At 39.0% G+C, this 16,064-nt stretch overlaps 1 protein-coding gene across 3 annotated transcripts in view; it reads left to right on the plus strand.

Moving 5' to 3' along the window:
• Nucleotides 1–10: 10 nt before the first annotated feature.
• Nucleotides 11–16,064, plus strand: part of cep290 (centrosomal protein 290) — a 32,245-nt gene continuing 16,191 nt past the window's right edge. The window contains exons 1-28 of one of the 3 annotated variants that reach the window (XM_056386828.1): nt 11–764; nt 1,279–1,356; nt 1,572–1,641; nt 1,744–1,790; nt 2,363–2,497; nt 3,029–3,082; nt 3,280–3,300; nt 4,203–4,349; nt 4,574–4,756; nt 4,942–5,031; nt 6,735–6,857; nt 7,336–7,459; nt 8,695–8,867; nt 9,209–9,371; nt 9,466–9,566; nt 9,651–9,717; nt 10,366–10,469; nt 10,812–10,887; nt 11,086–11,219; nt 12,038–12,202; nt 13,239–13,388; nt 13,492–13,607; nt 13,695–13,797; nt 13,934–14,164; nt 14,562–14,735; nt 14,838–14,949; nt 15,205–15,410; nt 15,794–15,945. In XM_056386828.1, the coding sequence (XP_056242803.1) occupies nt 651–764; nt 1,279–1,356; nt 1,572–1,641; nt 1,744–1,790; nt 2,363–2,497; nt 3,029–3,082; nt 3,280–3,300; nt 4,203–4,349; nt 4,574–4,756; nt 4,942–5,031; nt 6,735–6,857; nt 7,336–7,459; nt 8,695–8,867; nt 9,209–9,371; nt 9,466–9,566; nt 9,651–9,717; nt 10,366–10,469; nt 10,812–10,887; nt 11,086–11,219; nt 12,038–12,202; nt 13,239–13,388; nt 13,492–13,607; nt 13,695–13,797; nt 13,934–14,164; nt 14,562–14,735; nt 14,838–14,949; nt 15,205–15,410; nt 15,794–15,945 (3,413 nt within the window). In that variant the 5' untranslated portion in view covers nt 11–650. The remainder of the gene's footprint in view (nt 765–1,278; nt 1,357–1,571; nt 1,642–1,743; nt 1,791–2,362; nt 2,498–3,028; nt 3,083–3,279; nt 3,301–4,202; nt 4,350–4,573; nt 4,757–4,941; nt 5,032–6,734; nt 6,858–7,335; nt 7,460–8,694; nt 8,868–9,208; nt 9,372–9,465; nt 9,567–9,650; nt 9,718–10,365; nt 10,470–10,811; nt 10,888–11,085; nt 11,220–12,037; nt 12,203–13,238; nt 13,389–13,491; nt 13,608–13,694; nt 13,798–13,933; nt 14,165–14,561; nt 14,736–14,837; nt 14,950–15,204; nt 15,411–15,793; nt 15,946–16,064) is intronic. The other 2 variants (XM_056386829.1, XM_056386830.1) reach the window with 2 other exon arrangements.

Raw genomic sequence — 16,064 nt, forward strand, 5'->3', positions numbered from 1 at the left:
CGCAAGTTAAACGTTAGCTAAGACAGACTTGGTGTTTATTTTTGACAAACTTAAGTGTATGTCGCCAGTACCACGCTTTAAGTGCTGCTTATAAGTGCCATTTGTCAATGTTGTATCCGCAATGTCTTTACAGTTTGGTAAAGTTCTCTGCAAGGGTGTATTCGCCGTTTTTTACTAGTTTTGTTTTCTCGTGGACTAGCTTAATTAGCTAACCGTTGTTGTCAATGGTAACCTAGCAGCCAAGCATCACGCCATGGAAATCTCAGGATGTGTATTTACTATAATTATAACTTATCTGTGGCCTATATTCTCCGTCTATCATATCTAAGTTATCTTACATAGTGAGCTTAAATGATAACAGACGCTTGGGTCTAACATTTAACTTATAAACCAGATCGTCTGACGTTAGCTAGGTAATTCATGAAAACGAGTGGAGTTGCTTGGTCGCTGAACGTCTCGCAGCAGTTTGTGGAGTAAATTGCCTCACGTTAAACGTCGTCACAAATGTTAGTGTAATACAAAGAATAAGGCTTCATTTTGAGGAGCACAGCAATGTTTAGCCGTGAACTAGCAAACCAGCTCTAACACCAACACTGTAGTTATCACTGAACTGTCTGCTCAATAGCTGGTTGAATCTGTTCAAACACGCTATGACCAAGATGCCTGCTGCTCATGAGTGGGATAGAATGATGAGAATAGACCCAGTCACCCTCCAAGAATGTGAAGACGACAAATTGAAGGAGGTCTTCGGCATGCTCGTTTTGGTAATAGTCTACATTAGCATTCATCACACCTCAAATTTCGCCAACACTTGTCTGGTTTAGAATTACAAACTGAATGCAGTAGTGCTGCATGTTTAACCACAGCTATGTCTACTTGCACCAGGAAAGACACCAGGCCTACTGATCCTGGATTATTGTTGAGGGTGTAACAGCTCCTTGCTCTTTGGCTTTATCAGCAAAATAACAGATTAATCAGACTGATTTACTTTGACTCACCCCTCTGTTTGTGGTCACTATTGACCTGCATATCTCACATAGGAGCATTACATCTGCATGAAGTCCTCATTGAAAGTAATGCTGATGTAAAGTGTGAGTGCTGTCTGTTATCTGAACTTGATTAGTACAAGAAAAACTTAATATTTTATGTATTAGTGTTTTTGTGTTCCACCTCTGTCACTGTTTTACTCTAGGCTCTCTTATCGAAATGTTATTCCTATTATTATCTTAAACGACTCTAAATTTGACGGTTTCATATTAAACTACTTTTTCTATGCAGAAAGAAGACTGGGAGGTGAAGGATAAAAATCCTGAGAACATTATTCACGTCATCAGAGTGTTTCAGGCCATGCTCAAGGTGCTCAATTTTGTTATTGCTATATCCTGATCTCTACCATGCACACATATCAACAACACGTCTTTCATATGTGATACATTTAAAGAAGCAAGAATATTTAGTATATAATTCAAGTTATAGCCCTTGATGCTATTTTGGGTGCATATGCTGCTTGAAATATTTCCATAAAATAATATAAGTTTGTCTATATTGTCTTTTCTCCCTCTGCCTGTTAGATTAAGGGTCGGGAACTTACTCTTTGCCACGACTTCATCGAAAACATTGGAGCACAGCATGCTAAAACTGGTTAGTGCACAGTGAAGTTCAGTAGTCAAAATGTTTCATATGTTAAAATGTTGCTAAGAAACAACCCTGTTTACATTATTGATGATGACTTCTGTACTTTAGAAAAGGAACTCCTTGCCAAGTTGTCAAGGCTAGAACAAGAGCGCAAGGTAACGCTTTACAGCATCTGTCTATCTGCCTGTTTATTTATCTATATACTGTATGTCTTTATACTGTATGTTACGTAGTGTATGTTTTTTTTTTTTTTGAGCTACTTAGATGTTATTTTTTTATCAGTGGGCGCTCAATTATGACTGCTACTATAAATGCGAAAAAGACACAATAATGTGTGCAACTGGAAATCGCCTTTTATGCTGCCTCACTACTGGCAACAGTGCCAAATGTATTAGCCAGTCATAGAGTGTAACCCTGGCTACAAAGGGATTGGTTGCGGTGACTGAAAGACAGCACATAAGAAGATTACAGCTAATTCCTTGCATGCTCACAGCCATTACGTGTAGTTTCAACTTGATTGTTTTCTAAGGTTTGTATATAATCAGAATTCCACATTTCCACAGTTTGCTTTGGAAAGAGAAAGTTAATCCTTGCTTAAGAATGTGTAAATTACATTATATGCATGTATAAGTGTTGTTAACAGATGGAGGTAATTGGAGACTAAGAGGTTTCTTGGTGGGGGTTGTTTGGGTGTTTGTATGTCTTGTTTCCGGTCCATACGGCTCAGTACTCCGGCACTGGGCCAGACACCCGCTTTCTGAGAGATGAGATTCGGCAGCTCGAGACCCAGCTGGAGCAAAGGGAGAAGGAGTTGACCCAGTTAAAGAAAGAAATGGGCAAGGATAAGAAAACCAACGAGGAGGTATGAGCACATTACCCATAGTTCCAATGCTTAGCACAGTAATGAGTCCTTGGATGACCTGTAATTGTCAGTTCATTAGTTTGCACACGTTTTGTTGACACTGTGCTGATTTGTCTTATAAGTACATGGTATTCAAGAGAATTTTTTTTATCCTTTGATGTCATTCATGGAAAGAGAATGTGCCAGTGGGTTTTATTGAACTGCATATAGTTCTTACTGATCAGCATACAATTATATTTTTAACATACTCAGGTAATAAATCAAAATTTTTAATAAAGAATGGCAAACAAATTCCCTCAAAAATAAACATTTTATTAAATTTAGAGGTTTATTAGTGTGACATATTTGAATTCTTTTACTATTAATCCTTAGTTGCACTAATTTTATTAGTCGTTGTCTACTTCCAGTCACTTTCCGCTGATTAATATTCAGGTTACTACACTGGAGCAAGTCTATTGCATAGTGCAAATTTAAGATATTAAGTGCGCATCTAGTGTGGTTACATTTTTGCTCTCTGTTCTGTTTTCCTAGTTGGCTGTGCGAGCAGAGGAGGCTGAGGATGAGGTCAAGAAGCTGAAAAGAGAGGTATGGGGCGGCTGGCACCTTATCGTACAGATCATAGAGCTTTATGAAGTAGTCTTTACATCCTCAGTCAGTACACTATTTAACCCATCTACTCTTACTCCCATGTAGTCTCCTGTAGTCTGCCATCATTTGTTCATATGAAAGCTTTTCTCAAAATTCATCATCTCTTTCCATCTCTTTCTGTTCTGTTTCCAAAGATAAAAAAGCTTAAGAAAAAGGTAAGAAATACAGGTAGTGTAGTTAGTAAAACTAAGTTTCAGTTATTCAAAATAAGTATGCGTTTCATAGTTTTCGTAGTTGTAAAAAGGTACTTTTTATAAGGAGTACACATTTTTTAAATTTCTCTACAGATGGTCACTTACTGTACATCTGTTAAAGCTGAGATGTTATCATGTTATATATTTTTTTATAGAATACCATTGAAAGGTCAGATTGAGTGAAAGGTGGCCAACAGGGAATGTCAAAGAGATTGAAAACTTGATGAGATAAAATAATGTTCAGACCAGAGAGGGAGGTAGGACCAGGATACAAATAAATAAGTCAAAGTTACAATTATATAGTGTAAGCAGTATTTCATTCTATACCATTGTGCATACATAAATGTACTCTATGTCCAAAGCAAATCTGTGGTAGAGTAGTAGTTTGGTCGTCCTGGTGTTTGTGACACAGTAGATTTCATACTAGTAGGGTACATTTGAAATATATAATAAAACATAATCCATTGTTTACCAGCACTTGGACATCGATAGATATTACCTTAAGTGTGGGTATTATCCAATAGAATGAACACATGTAGGGCTGCAACAAATTATTTTGATGATCATTTAATCTGGCTAGTGTTTTCTTGATTAATAGACTAAGTGGCCTCTAAAACACGGAAAAATGATCATAACAACTTCCAAGAGGCAAAGATGACACATCTTCAAAATTGCTTGTTTTGTCAAATGAACGGTCCAAAACTCAAAGATATTTGGATATTCTGATAAGCTATTAATTGCTGAATTATTTCAGATCCAAACGTAAGACAAAACAGTTGTGTGTCTAAATTAGTGTATGACTACAAGGCATTGGATCCAGCTCCTTTTCTGACAATAATTCTGTCCTTCCTGTACTGCAACAGAATGAGCAGCTCCAGCAGGATGTGGACTTCTATCGCGGAGAGCTTGAACAGAAGGAGCCGGGCCCGTCCAGAGACGAGAGCGCTGAGATCCAGAGGAAGCTCAACTTGGCCAACCGCCAGCTCTACCAGTGCTTGGATGACCTGCAGGTACTTGGAAACGTGTTTCACTACTACACCCTCTGGTGAACAGAGCAAGCCTTGCAATAGCACTTTGCTTTGGTCTTTTAGAAATCTAGAGCCAAAAACATGTAATTAACCAATTTTTAAGGCTTTCATCAGTTTTTATTACCTGCTCTTTGTACCTCTGATTTATAGCATGCAAAAGTATGTGTCTACAAATCAAGTTTATCATACTATTTTGTGTCCATTAGCGGGCAGAGGATGAAAACTTGTACCTGAAGACACAGAACGAGCAGATGCAGAAGAGTCTGGAGGAGTCTGTGAAGGAGATGGAGAAGATGACAGATGAGTACAACAAGATGAAGATTGTTGTACAGCAGACTGACTCCATTATGGACCAGCTCAGGAAAGAGAGGGATCATGCAAAGCTGCAAGTAAAGACCCTCCTAAATGAACTACTTTATTCTGTTTTAGGTTATTGTAATGCTGAGAAGAATTACCTGACACATGCATGAAGTCAGCTATCATCAAAGTTGAAACTGCTTTTTTTGTAAACATGATTACATTGCGTGTTGGACACTGAATCTCCTCTTTGTGTGTGTGTGTTTGTAATGTACAGGTCAGAGAGTTAACAGATAAGATCCATTGCATGACTGAGGAGGATGACCCGATTATGGCAGCAGTCAATGCTAAAGTAGAAGAGTGGAAGGTGGGTGTAAACTTTCACCAAGGCACTTCTTACCTGTTTTTCTCTTTAAGCTGATGTATGTAAAAGATATGTCTGAAAATGGAGGAGATAAGAGTTTTAAAAAGTAGCCCATGGAGCTAAATATTGCACCCTTTAACCCTTTATGATCACAGGAACTCATCAGAGAACTCAGGAACCTTTTTTATGAACTTATGCCTTTCAACCAAAGAAACCAGCGTCTCTCTTTTTTTAACAGCTTCATTCACAGAGTAAGCAAGCACTGGTTGTATCAAATGTAAATTTCTTTTAATTTAATTGATGTCAAACATCAAGTGATATTGCCAATTCACAAACTAGTCTAAAAAAAAGGTGGAAGATAGATAGAGGTGTCAGTGATAAAAAGAATGACCATTGTATCAGTGGAGTAACGTGGTAAAACAGAAACAAATAGATATGAAACATTCAGCACATTGTTGCTACTTTGGAGACTGGTATTCAAGCACTTTCTACTTTTAAATCTCTGCATGTTCCCTTTTGCAATATCCATCAAACATCACAGTAGACCACAAAGGCCAGAGCTGTGTCTATGTTGCTGTTTTTAAAAAAAAAAAGAAAATCCACAAGTGTTTATGCCTCCACCCTGGCGACAGTTGTGGCCGGTTGTCTGTCCGTCCCATTCTTGTGAACGTGATATCTCAGGAATGTCTTGAGGGAATATCTTCAAATTTGGCACAAATGTTCACTTGGACTAATGGATGCGCTGAATTAGATTTTGGTGGACAAAGCTCACTGGGACCTCACAAAACATGCTTTTGGCCATAACTCAAGAATTCATACGATAATTATGACACAATTTAACACAAATGTCTAATAGGATAAAATGCTTACCACAGAAATAGTTTTATTTGTGGCGGTAGCTGACAGAGGGTATTTTATTTGCTAAGTACTAACTAGATTTCTGAGCAACACATTTCCCATTAGGAAAGTGTTCTCAGACTTTTGGACCACACTGAATATGCAGCTCATTTGCTTCATGTTTTATCAAACAAATAACTGACCCAACCGGAGTCAGTGAGAGTTGTTTACATATTGGGATTGGCCAGTGATTGGCCCAGTTTTGGCACATGCACATAGCACTCTCTCATGCGAACCCCGAATGACAGGCACATAGAGACGAGCCCTCTGATGCAGCAGGATTTTAGGCGGTGCTTATGATGGCCAGTCCGACTATGACAGTTGGGTCTGTTGTCAATGAAAGAGAGAGAGAGAGCAAGGCAAGCAGCGGCTGAGCAAATCAATGCACTGCAAGCAGCTTTATGATGAAATAAGATTTTACCTATTTGAAATAGTAAAAAAAAAAAATCAATGTTGTTATTGTGCCATGCCGGCATAAATAAATCAATGAAATCAATGTATAGGAAACACTGGGAAAAAATGATGAAGTGATGACAATCTGTATCTAAACAGTCAAAGGTCAACTTCACTGTCACATCTTAATGTTCTGCAAAAACACTTCTGGCCATAATTCAACGCTGTAATTCAGGAACAGAAGGGGAGATTGTGACCATATTTCCTTCAGCTTGACTGGTTGGTGAAGACATTCAACCGTGAGGCATTGATTCCAGTTTTAATGTACCTAAACTTTGCAACTATGCATCTTTACCATCACCACTGAGTTAGGCTCTTTGTGGACTATCATGAACCTTCCTTTTTTTCTCACACAGAGAGTGCTCTCTGGGAAGGATGATGAAATTCTGGTGTACCAGCAGATGATCCGTGATCTGAGGGAAAAGCTGCGTTCAGCCCAACTGGACTTGGACAAAAGCAACATTATTGCCTTGCAGCAGGTCCGTCTCAAAATAGGAGAGAAATGAAATTAATCCTCTTTTTTTGTGTCTATATATATGTATAATATTCTTCTAGACCTTGCATACTTAAATATGCAGGAGGGTCCTAATTACAAGGTGGAAGGTCACTGTGTGCATATGCCTTTATTTGTGTCCTTCAGAGCAGGGGAATCCTGACTTGGAGGTGGTTGTAATATCATGTTCTTCGATCTATCTGTCATTTTCCCTACTGTTTGCTTTTCTCTTTTTCGCTTGTCATATTTTATCAACCTGTCCTTCCTCCCGCTGCCCTGGGCCAGGTCATATATGAACTCTGTGCTGTAAGTTTCATCTGTCATGTGTCTCTTATTCCCAGCCCTCCCCACCGTTGTTTTCATTTCATAAATTTCCTTAATGATGAAAGCACCAATAACTCAGTGTGCTACAGCTGTGCTCAGTCTCAAATAAATTCTCATCATTTTTGGTGAATGCCCTACAGGCCGTTCAAGAGAGAGATAATCAAATCAAGATGCTGGGTGAGCAGGTGGAGCAGTATACAGGGGAAATGGAGAAGCACACCTTACTCATCGAGGAGCTCAAGACGTCCACGAAGAAAGACAGAGGTGGGTGTATTCTTGCCTGACTGAACACCTTCATAACAAAACCAGCTGTGATGAGGTCATTCAATGTTCTGTTAAAAATTTTCATAACAGCCACAGCCCTTCCTCTCGTAATTGTGGACTGCAAATATTTGTAGTAGTGGTGTTTTGAAAGTAGTTGTGAAGTTGCGGTGAAAGTTAATTTGCTCACACAGCTGATGGGGGGGAAACAAAACAAATCAAATTAACAAAAATAAACACAACGCCAATGATTTGTAAGGGCCTTTAAAATGTCACATGGAGAAAAAATATAGCCAGTTTGATTAGGTCCAGAAACAAATACCAAACATGCTCTGGTTTCAGCTTCTCAAATGCTATTGCAATTGCAATTTATAGTTTTAATTTATATTAAACGTGAAGTTGATATTTTGGGGGTTTGAGCAGTTGCTAAATGATCAATCAAATAATTGAATAAATGATTAATAATGAAAAGTAATCAGTGGTTTAAAAGATGCAGAATTTACAAGCAACAATGAACACATTATGTAAGGTGACGTGTGTCTGTCCTCAGAAATCTCCCATTGTCATGAACATGATATTTCATGAACAAATTTCTTCTAATTTGGTACAAATGTCCACTTGGACTCAAGGATGAACTGATTAGGTTTTGGTTTTCAAAGGTTAAAGGTCAAGGTCTCTGGGACCTCACAAAACACAATTTTTGGCCTTGTTAACATGATATCTCAGGAACACCTTGATGAAATTTCTTCAGATTTTGCATAATAGTTCACCTGGACTAAAAGATGAACTGATTAGATTTTGGTGGGCAAAGGTCAAAGTTCAAAGTCACAGTGATCTCACAAGCACATTTCTGGCCATAACTCAAGAATTCTTAGGCTAATTATGGCACAATTTAACACAAATGTCTAATAAAATAAAATCATGAGGTGAGGACATTTTATATTCAGACAGTAAAAGATTAACATAAACATTTCTTCAGTGTTGAAACTCAGGAACAGAAGGGGAGATTGTGACCATATTTCCTGCAACTTGACTGGTTGGTGGAGGTTTATCACTGTGAGGCGGTAATTCTAGTTTAAGGATTGAAGGCTATATGTAGTCCAGTCTTCTGCTGCAGAAATAGAAATCGGTGTTTTTAGATTAACAGTAGCTCCAAAAATGTGATGTGAAAAGGGGCTAAACGCTATACAAAAAAAAATCATATTGAGCTTATTTCCTATTTCCTTTTCTTGTTCAAGACCTGCCATTAACCACACAGCAGAGGAAGATGGAAGAGCTGAAGTCTAAGCTGGAAGTGTCAGAGACCAGAACGGTAGAAGCAGAGCGGGCTGTGAAGCTTGCGGAAGCTCATGCTGAGGAAAAAGACAAAGCACTCATTGAGGCTTCAAACCGCTTGAGCCAGTACGAGTCTGTAAGTCTACACATACCCTGTCTCTCCCCTTGGCTTACATCAAAGATTTTTTTTTGATCCAAATCAAATTACTTGAAACTTAAATTCCCAGAAGTAAGCCCTATGGGGTTTTTTCCCTGTCCATACTCACTTTTAACAGGGACATTGAAACGACTATGTGACTATGGTGTGATCAACATGCTTTTTGGGTCTACAAGCTGAGTGTTTGTCTTTCACCATGTCTAATTACATCCTGATTTCACCAAAAACCATATGAATTGGAAAACAAGGAAAGAAAGGAAGTGAGACAAGACATGCTTTTTAATGGATGAGTAACCGCAGCTCTGTCTCTTGTACTACAGGGAACTTATGGCCTGGAAGCTGCGATTTTGGAGATCAAAGAGTGTAAAAATCAAATTAGAGTGAGAGATTGCGAGGCAGAGGCCATGACCAAAGATATCAACCAGCTTGAAATGAGAATTAATGACCTCATGGACGAAAACGAGGATTTCCGAGAAAAACTAGGTCAGATTTTTTAAAAAACTTTATAATTCCCATCTTTCACTCTATTTAGACAACATTAACCGACTTTCTTTGGATCTTTTTCATGACTCCAAAGGTCTGGAACCAAAGCAGGAAGTGGATCTGACAGAATTCCGGCGAGCCAAAGATATCAGGCAACGTCAGTACAAAGCAGAAAACCAAGTCCTAACCAAAGAGGTAAAGTGGGATATCAGTGGTTATAATCAACAACCTTTAAAACTACTGTTTTCCTCTCATCTCAATTAATTTTTTTCTTTGTAGATTGAACGGCTTGAAGAGGAAAGACTTGAGCTCAAGAAACAAATCAGAAGCATGGTGAAGGAAAGAGGTGATGCACAAATCATGGAATTGTATAATGTCAATAATTGCATTGACCTTCATTCATGTTTTCCCCCTAAAAGATCAAATCAAAGGTAGAGGTTACATCTGTCTGTTTGACATCTAGTGATATGCAGTTTTGGGTCCAAGCCTTGAATATTTACATTATTTAGCCTGATGAGGGTACAAGAGTTGAATGACAAATTTTGTAACTCAATAAGTTATTTCTGTTTTTTTCTGAGCCTAAAGGGATAATGTCTGTTCCTGACTGCCCTGCTTGTTTTCTCAACTTGTACCTATCTGCACTGTTGTTTGGTATATGCCTGCCATGTGGTCCAATGCCTCCCCTGAATTACACAAGGTCATTGTATTTCAAATTCAGTTTCATATATAATAATGAAGGTGTTTTTGGTTTTATTTGCACAGGTTTTGAAATATCTTTTTATAAGTTTTACCTCCAATACAATGAAGTTGTTTGTGGTGTTACAATGCAATGATGATTAATTTACTAGTACTAGTAACCAACATTGTTCCTATGAAAGTTGTTTTCAGGGATTGAGGTTACTGTTTGTTACTATTTTAAAAGTGTTCAATAGACAGAATATCATTTTTTATTAATGTTGTGCTGCTTCTTAGTAACAATCAGGTGTTTCTGCAGGGATCCCACAATCAAGCTTTCTTCTGGAGGAAGACATCAGGCCCGGCAGAACTGCGCCACTTAAGCAAAGCAGCAATTACACAGAAGAAGAGATCAGACGAAAGGTGAGCTCCTGGCTGATGATGCACAATGATTTGCACTTTTATAACCAATATATTCATTGTTTAATTTAATCTGATCATTATTAGATGGTTTTAATTCTTAATTTTATATTCTCATGCTGCGCTTTTTGTGACTTAACTACTTGGATACTGGTAATTGTAGAAACTTCAGTCAAACATCAAAATGAGCTCAGTTAGGGCTTGGTCTGGTTTACTTTTCTCGTATCTCAGGTACAGGTTCATGGCACGCCTTTTGGATGTGGATCAACTGATGTAATGTATCAATAACTTTTGGTAATTGTTTTGTCATTGTAACATTTCATGTGGTCCATTTTGTATTTGCAGAATGCGTACCTAGAGGAAGAACTGAGTAAAAAGGAAAGAGAGCTGCGACTTCACAAGACCCAGTTTCAAGTCAAACGTAAGTACAGATGTGCTGCTCATCTGGAGTTCACAGGGACATTTTGAAAGTTGAGTCTGTTCCATGAACTGTAGATTTTGTTTGTTTAATGACGAATCAAAGGGATGATTATTGTCATTTTTGAGAGTTTTTGGGTGAATTAAATCATTCAGTGGCCACAGCTTCACTGATATTGTCCCTTCCTGTGTTCATTGACAGTGGAGGAGCTGTCAAAGGTGAAACAAGACCTGGAGGCTGCACTGAAAGATGTTCTCCAAGCCATGAGGATCAATCAAGGGGCCACTCCATCTGATGGTGCCATCAATATTGCCAATCTGGAAAAGTTAGCTAATGTAACTATCTCCCATGCACCAAATCTAATGTTCAATTTTGATGTTTTTTTTTTTTTTTTTTTAAAAGAGGCTAAAGTATAATTTATTGCCACACGACTAGTAGCTGGTTTTTATCAGCTCAATCTTCACAGTTTTATTTTTTGTTGTCCAGAGTTCAAGTCTTTTTTATTACTTTTTCTGGGTCATAATGCTGCAGCGCAGGGCCTTGATATATATGTACACTGGAGATTTGTGTTAATCTACCATCGAAACAAGAACACAGAGGATAGAAATGGTCCTAAAAGTGATTTTCCCACACTCAAATTATAGTTTTTAAAAGCAGTGAGGTAAATACGCATCCAGCAGCTTATTTTATCCTTCAAAAATGTTAACATTTTTATGTAAAGGTTCACATAAACAACTCAGGTCCAAGCTTATGCAAAGGCATGTTGAGCCCAGTACAGCCTATATAAGAGCCTAAGATTGGCTGTGCTGAAAACAATGGACACATAGGGATTGTGTCCATTGTCTCAGGTATTTCAATGTTTTTTCAAGTTGACGAAGCAGCGGACTTGTCACTTAGCAACTTCATAAACAACAAATGTGGTGAGACAGAAAAAGGTTGCAAGTAGTAAGACTTTTGATGGATGATGGTGCAGTGTTGTCCAGCATGAGATAATCCAATAGTAAGTCACATGTGAGACAGCAGCAGATATTTGTTTGGACCTGTTACACTGACTAATAGACAGCACCTCAAATGGTCTCTTCTATTTGACAAGCTGCATCTATTTATCATCCAATATTTTATTATATTTTAATGGCATTCCCACTGTCCTCAGGCGATAGATGTGAACAACATGAGTGGGCAGACTGATTCAGACCTGCGCCTCAAGTCCCAGATACATCAGCTGGTGGGGAGAAACGAAGAACTGAGGCAGGAGTTGAAATCAGCTCGTGAGGAAGCAACAAGCAGCTTCGTCCAGCTCGCCAGAGCCAAAGAAAAGGTACATCCAGATTGTATCGTGTCAAGACAAAGAAATTATGCGGTTGTTTTGTTTTTTTTATTGTGATGCATTCACTTTTCTATCAAATCCTTTTTTTTGGCCATTTCCTTTCCTTTGGCAAGAAAACAAAGCAATGTTGGTCACCTCATCAGATTTTTATGGCCACACATTTAAATATGATTTGTCAAGTTGTTCACAGTCAAACATTTATTAAACGCTGGTTATGCAAGGCCAACTCCAAATGTTTACAGCTGTGTGTCGCGACTCTGTTTTCCAGATCAACAGTATAAATATCTCACATGAAAGTAGTTGACCACACGCATTTACTAATTTAAATAATGATGATTTATAGAGACAGTGGCAATGCCTGACATGCTCTCTCTGAGAGTAATTACTAGCATGACTACAACGTTTCTTTGTTGAATCCATCTCTTCTGGTTTTACATGTGTTGCTTCTGTTTCATATAACAAGAGGTAAACAGACTTGTGTCTCAGCTTTTCAGCTTACATTCAGTTTCAATATTTAAATTGATGCAACATAAATGAGAAGTCATGTTTAATAGAAACCATCTTTTCCAGAGCACAACCAGTTCCCTGTTCTTAAAAGGGGAAAGCCTTGTCATATATCAAAGCCTTTCTTTAAGTTCTTGAGTTTTATTCTCTTACATCACTCTGTGTCTTTTATGCATCTTGTCTCTGGTCTTTTATTTTTTCATTCCCTTGTCTGGTTCATTGTGCTCTTACATAGTGTCATACATTTTATTTTGATTTGGTTTATGTTTCACATTACATTTATTTGAATTACACTGGTAATTTCATGACAGTCACCTGATCTTAATCTCCCTACAAAGGCGCAACAAACTGCTAGTTGTCATGACAATGACTGATGTTTAGCAGTTTGGATTGATTATTCTGGTACCAGAAGTAATGATTTTGATGTGCAAATGGAATTTTTAGTGACACTGAAGTTGGTATTAAGAAAAAAAGATGAGGCTGCCAGGCTGTGATTGTGATTGCTTCATCTGTTGCTTGTCAGGTGAACCAGCTGGAAGGTGAGGTGGAGCTGCTCAGGAAGTCAGGCACCAGTGGAGTTGTCTTCCGACCTCTGACCCTCCCTGAAGGCCTGGGGCCCAGTAGCACCGAGGTCATCAGTTCCCTGAATGAGTACGCTGTTCGACTTCTTCAGGTCAGTGTGACTGTCTTCTCAAGACCTGGAAGGAAATGACTACAAATCAACTATATCTCTCCTAAACATTTATAATAATAATAATGATACTTTAATTAATCAGGAGCTCAAAAACAAGGAGGAACAAAGCAAGAAACTTGCAGCAACACTGGAGGAATACAAAGAGAAGTTTGCTGTTATCAGCCACAAACAGGGTCTCCTCTATAAAGAATACCTAAGGTGAGTTAACGAGAAGGTTTCTCACAAGTTATATGTGGGTTGATTTACTGAAGTGCAAAATCTTTACTGTGTGTTTTAATTGCTCAGTGAGAAGGCTGAGTGGCAGAAGGAGAGAGCGACATTTACAGAGGTGAAGGACAAGCTGGAGGAGCAGAAGCAGGTGGATGCTGTTAAAATCCAAGAATTCAACGTAAGTCAGACAAATAAATGTTAAGCAGATAAACTGCTTCGCTTCACTTATCTTACCCTGTTGTGAGTTTTCCCCCAAAATTTCACGAGGGATCAAACCTTTTTTTAAAAGAGCACCTATCTGTTTCACCCAACAGGAGCTGCTGGACACCCTTCACAAGGACCCAGAGGAAATCAGGAGACAGTTGAGCGAATCATTGCGCACGTTGACGGTGCTGAAGGTTAACGAGAAGAAACTGACGCGGCGCTACACCACCCTGCTGGAGCAGGAGCAGCACCTCCGCAGGGACAACAGCAAGCTAAGGGACGAGAGCAGCCACATGCAGGCTTCCGTCACTCAGAGGATCGGCTACCTGCAGAGATACAAGGTACAGAGAATCAGTGTTAAATTCCTCCGGTAAACAACAAATTCTAATGTCTGTTTTCCAAAAAAGTGAATCAGCCACATCCATCCAAAGATTATGCATTAAATAAAAGCCGGTGCTGCTTTTTCTTAAATAACTTTTTTAGATTTTGGAAATGCAGACTCCAGTTGACCGGGGCGAGGAGCACAAGCCTTCCACAAGCCTCTAAATGTTTTCATTTTGACCATTTTAATGACTTGTCTTTGACTCCAGTCAAAAGTGAATACAGAAGCTATTGTCGGAAGCATTGGCTTGAATATGAGAGTTTTTAAAAATCACAAGTAAAAGTTGTGTTTGGCATCGGCCATCACTACCACTATACAATGTCCAGTTAACGACGCTTCCTTTTGTTTTACTGTAGGAAATGGCTGCATATAAGATAGCAGCACTGCAAAAGGCCTTGGATGATAGTGTTCCCTCATCAGACCTGGAGAAGGCAAACAAACAGTACACAGAGCTCACAGTCAAATACAGAGACATGTTGCAGAGGGACAGCCGCCTCATACAGAGGACCACCAACCTCGAACATTTGCAGGTATTAAAGCATTAACTGGACAAGTATTTTCAGCACACCTTTACTTTTTGGCTGTTCACAGTTGACTGAAAATATTTCTGTCTCTTGTTTTCACTGTCTCAGGGTGAGAATGAGTCTCTCCAGGAGCAAATCTCTGCCATGAAAAAAGAACTGGAGATCACCAAGGAGAAACTGAATACTTTAGAACAAGCGTGGGAGAACGGCGGCTCCGTTGGTAAACGATGAACACAGCACAGCACAGGCTTCTCTAGGGTCCTGGATAGACGCAGTGTTGTAATACAGTGGATGATTATCACAGAAAGATTAGGGATGCTCAGTAAAATGTCATTGTAACCAATACGAATGTCAGCCAGTACAGCAACAAAAAGACTGTAAGGGTGGGCTGCAGATCAGCAGGATTTAGTTTAAACTATGAATAGATATTTTTTGTGGATCCCACCCTTAGATTGTGTTTTTTCCTTAATGTCAGCAGTTGAAAATGGCATGGACAAGGCAGACAAGGCGCTGGCCAACAATGAGATGGTATCTGCTGCCAGACGAATCACCACCTTAGAGATGAAGGAGCTGAATGAGAGGCAGAGAGCCGAGCATGCCCACAAAATGTATGAACACGTGAGGAATTCTCTCCGGCAAGTGGAAGAGCGCAACTTAGAACTGGAGTCCAAGTTTGCAGAGGTAAGAGGCCACGGAAAACGATAGATGAGTTTGGGTTTTTCCTTTTTTTTTTTTCTGACATGTGCTCCAGACTTGAGTTGTTGCTCTGGGCATCAGTGCTATTATTTTTTAATAAATTGTTAGATGTAAAATTGAGGTCACTTGGCAGACGAACAGTCTTACAATAAAGACGTAAGTTCTTTTGGATTGTACAAATGAAGAATCCTGTTTTATGCTATATTACTATCTCAACATTTTGGTTCATGACCCCAGAAATACGACAACATGGGTACGTAACTGTTTTAATGTTTGTCAGTCCGTACCAAATTCAAACTAGTAAAGGACATTTCGAAGTCTTCATTTAAAGAATCTTATCAAGCAGTCATACCCCTGTTTTTCCTCAGTTGACCAAGATGAATGTAGAGGCCCAGAGGGTGGAGCGGGAGCTGAGAGATGAACTGGCGGACACCATCAGCAAAGCTGTGAGTGACGCTGACAGAGCCAGGATTACAGAGCTGGAGAAAGCTGAGGCTGAGCTGCGCATTGAGGTTTCTAAGTAAGTTTTACAATGTGCAGGCCCAAGATTAATCACTAAGGTTCTTATCATGAAATATATTTGCAGTTACAATCCTAGAATAACTTTGGAAATAAGCGATATGAACATAAATGTTTCTT

This window comes from Seriola aureovittata, chromosome 10 (genome assembly GCF_021018895.1).
Source record: "Seriola aureovittata isolate HTS-2021-v1 ecotype China chromosome 10, ASM2101889v1, whole genome shotgun sequence".
Classification (NCBI taxonomy): Eukaryota; Metazoa; Chordata; class Actinopteri; order Carangiformes; family Carangidae; genus Seriola; species Seriola aureovittata.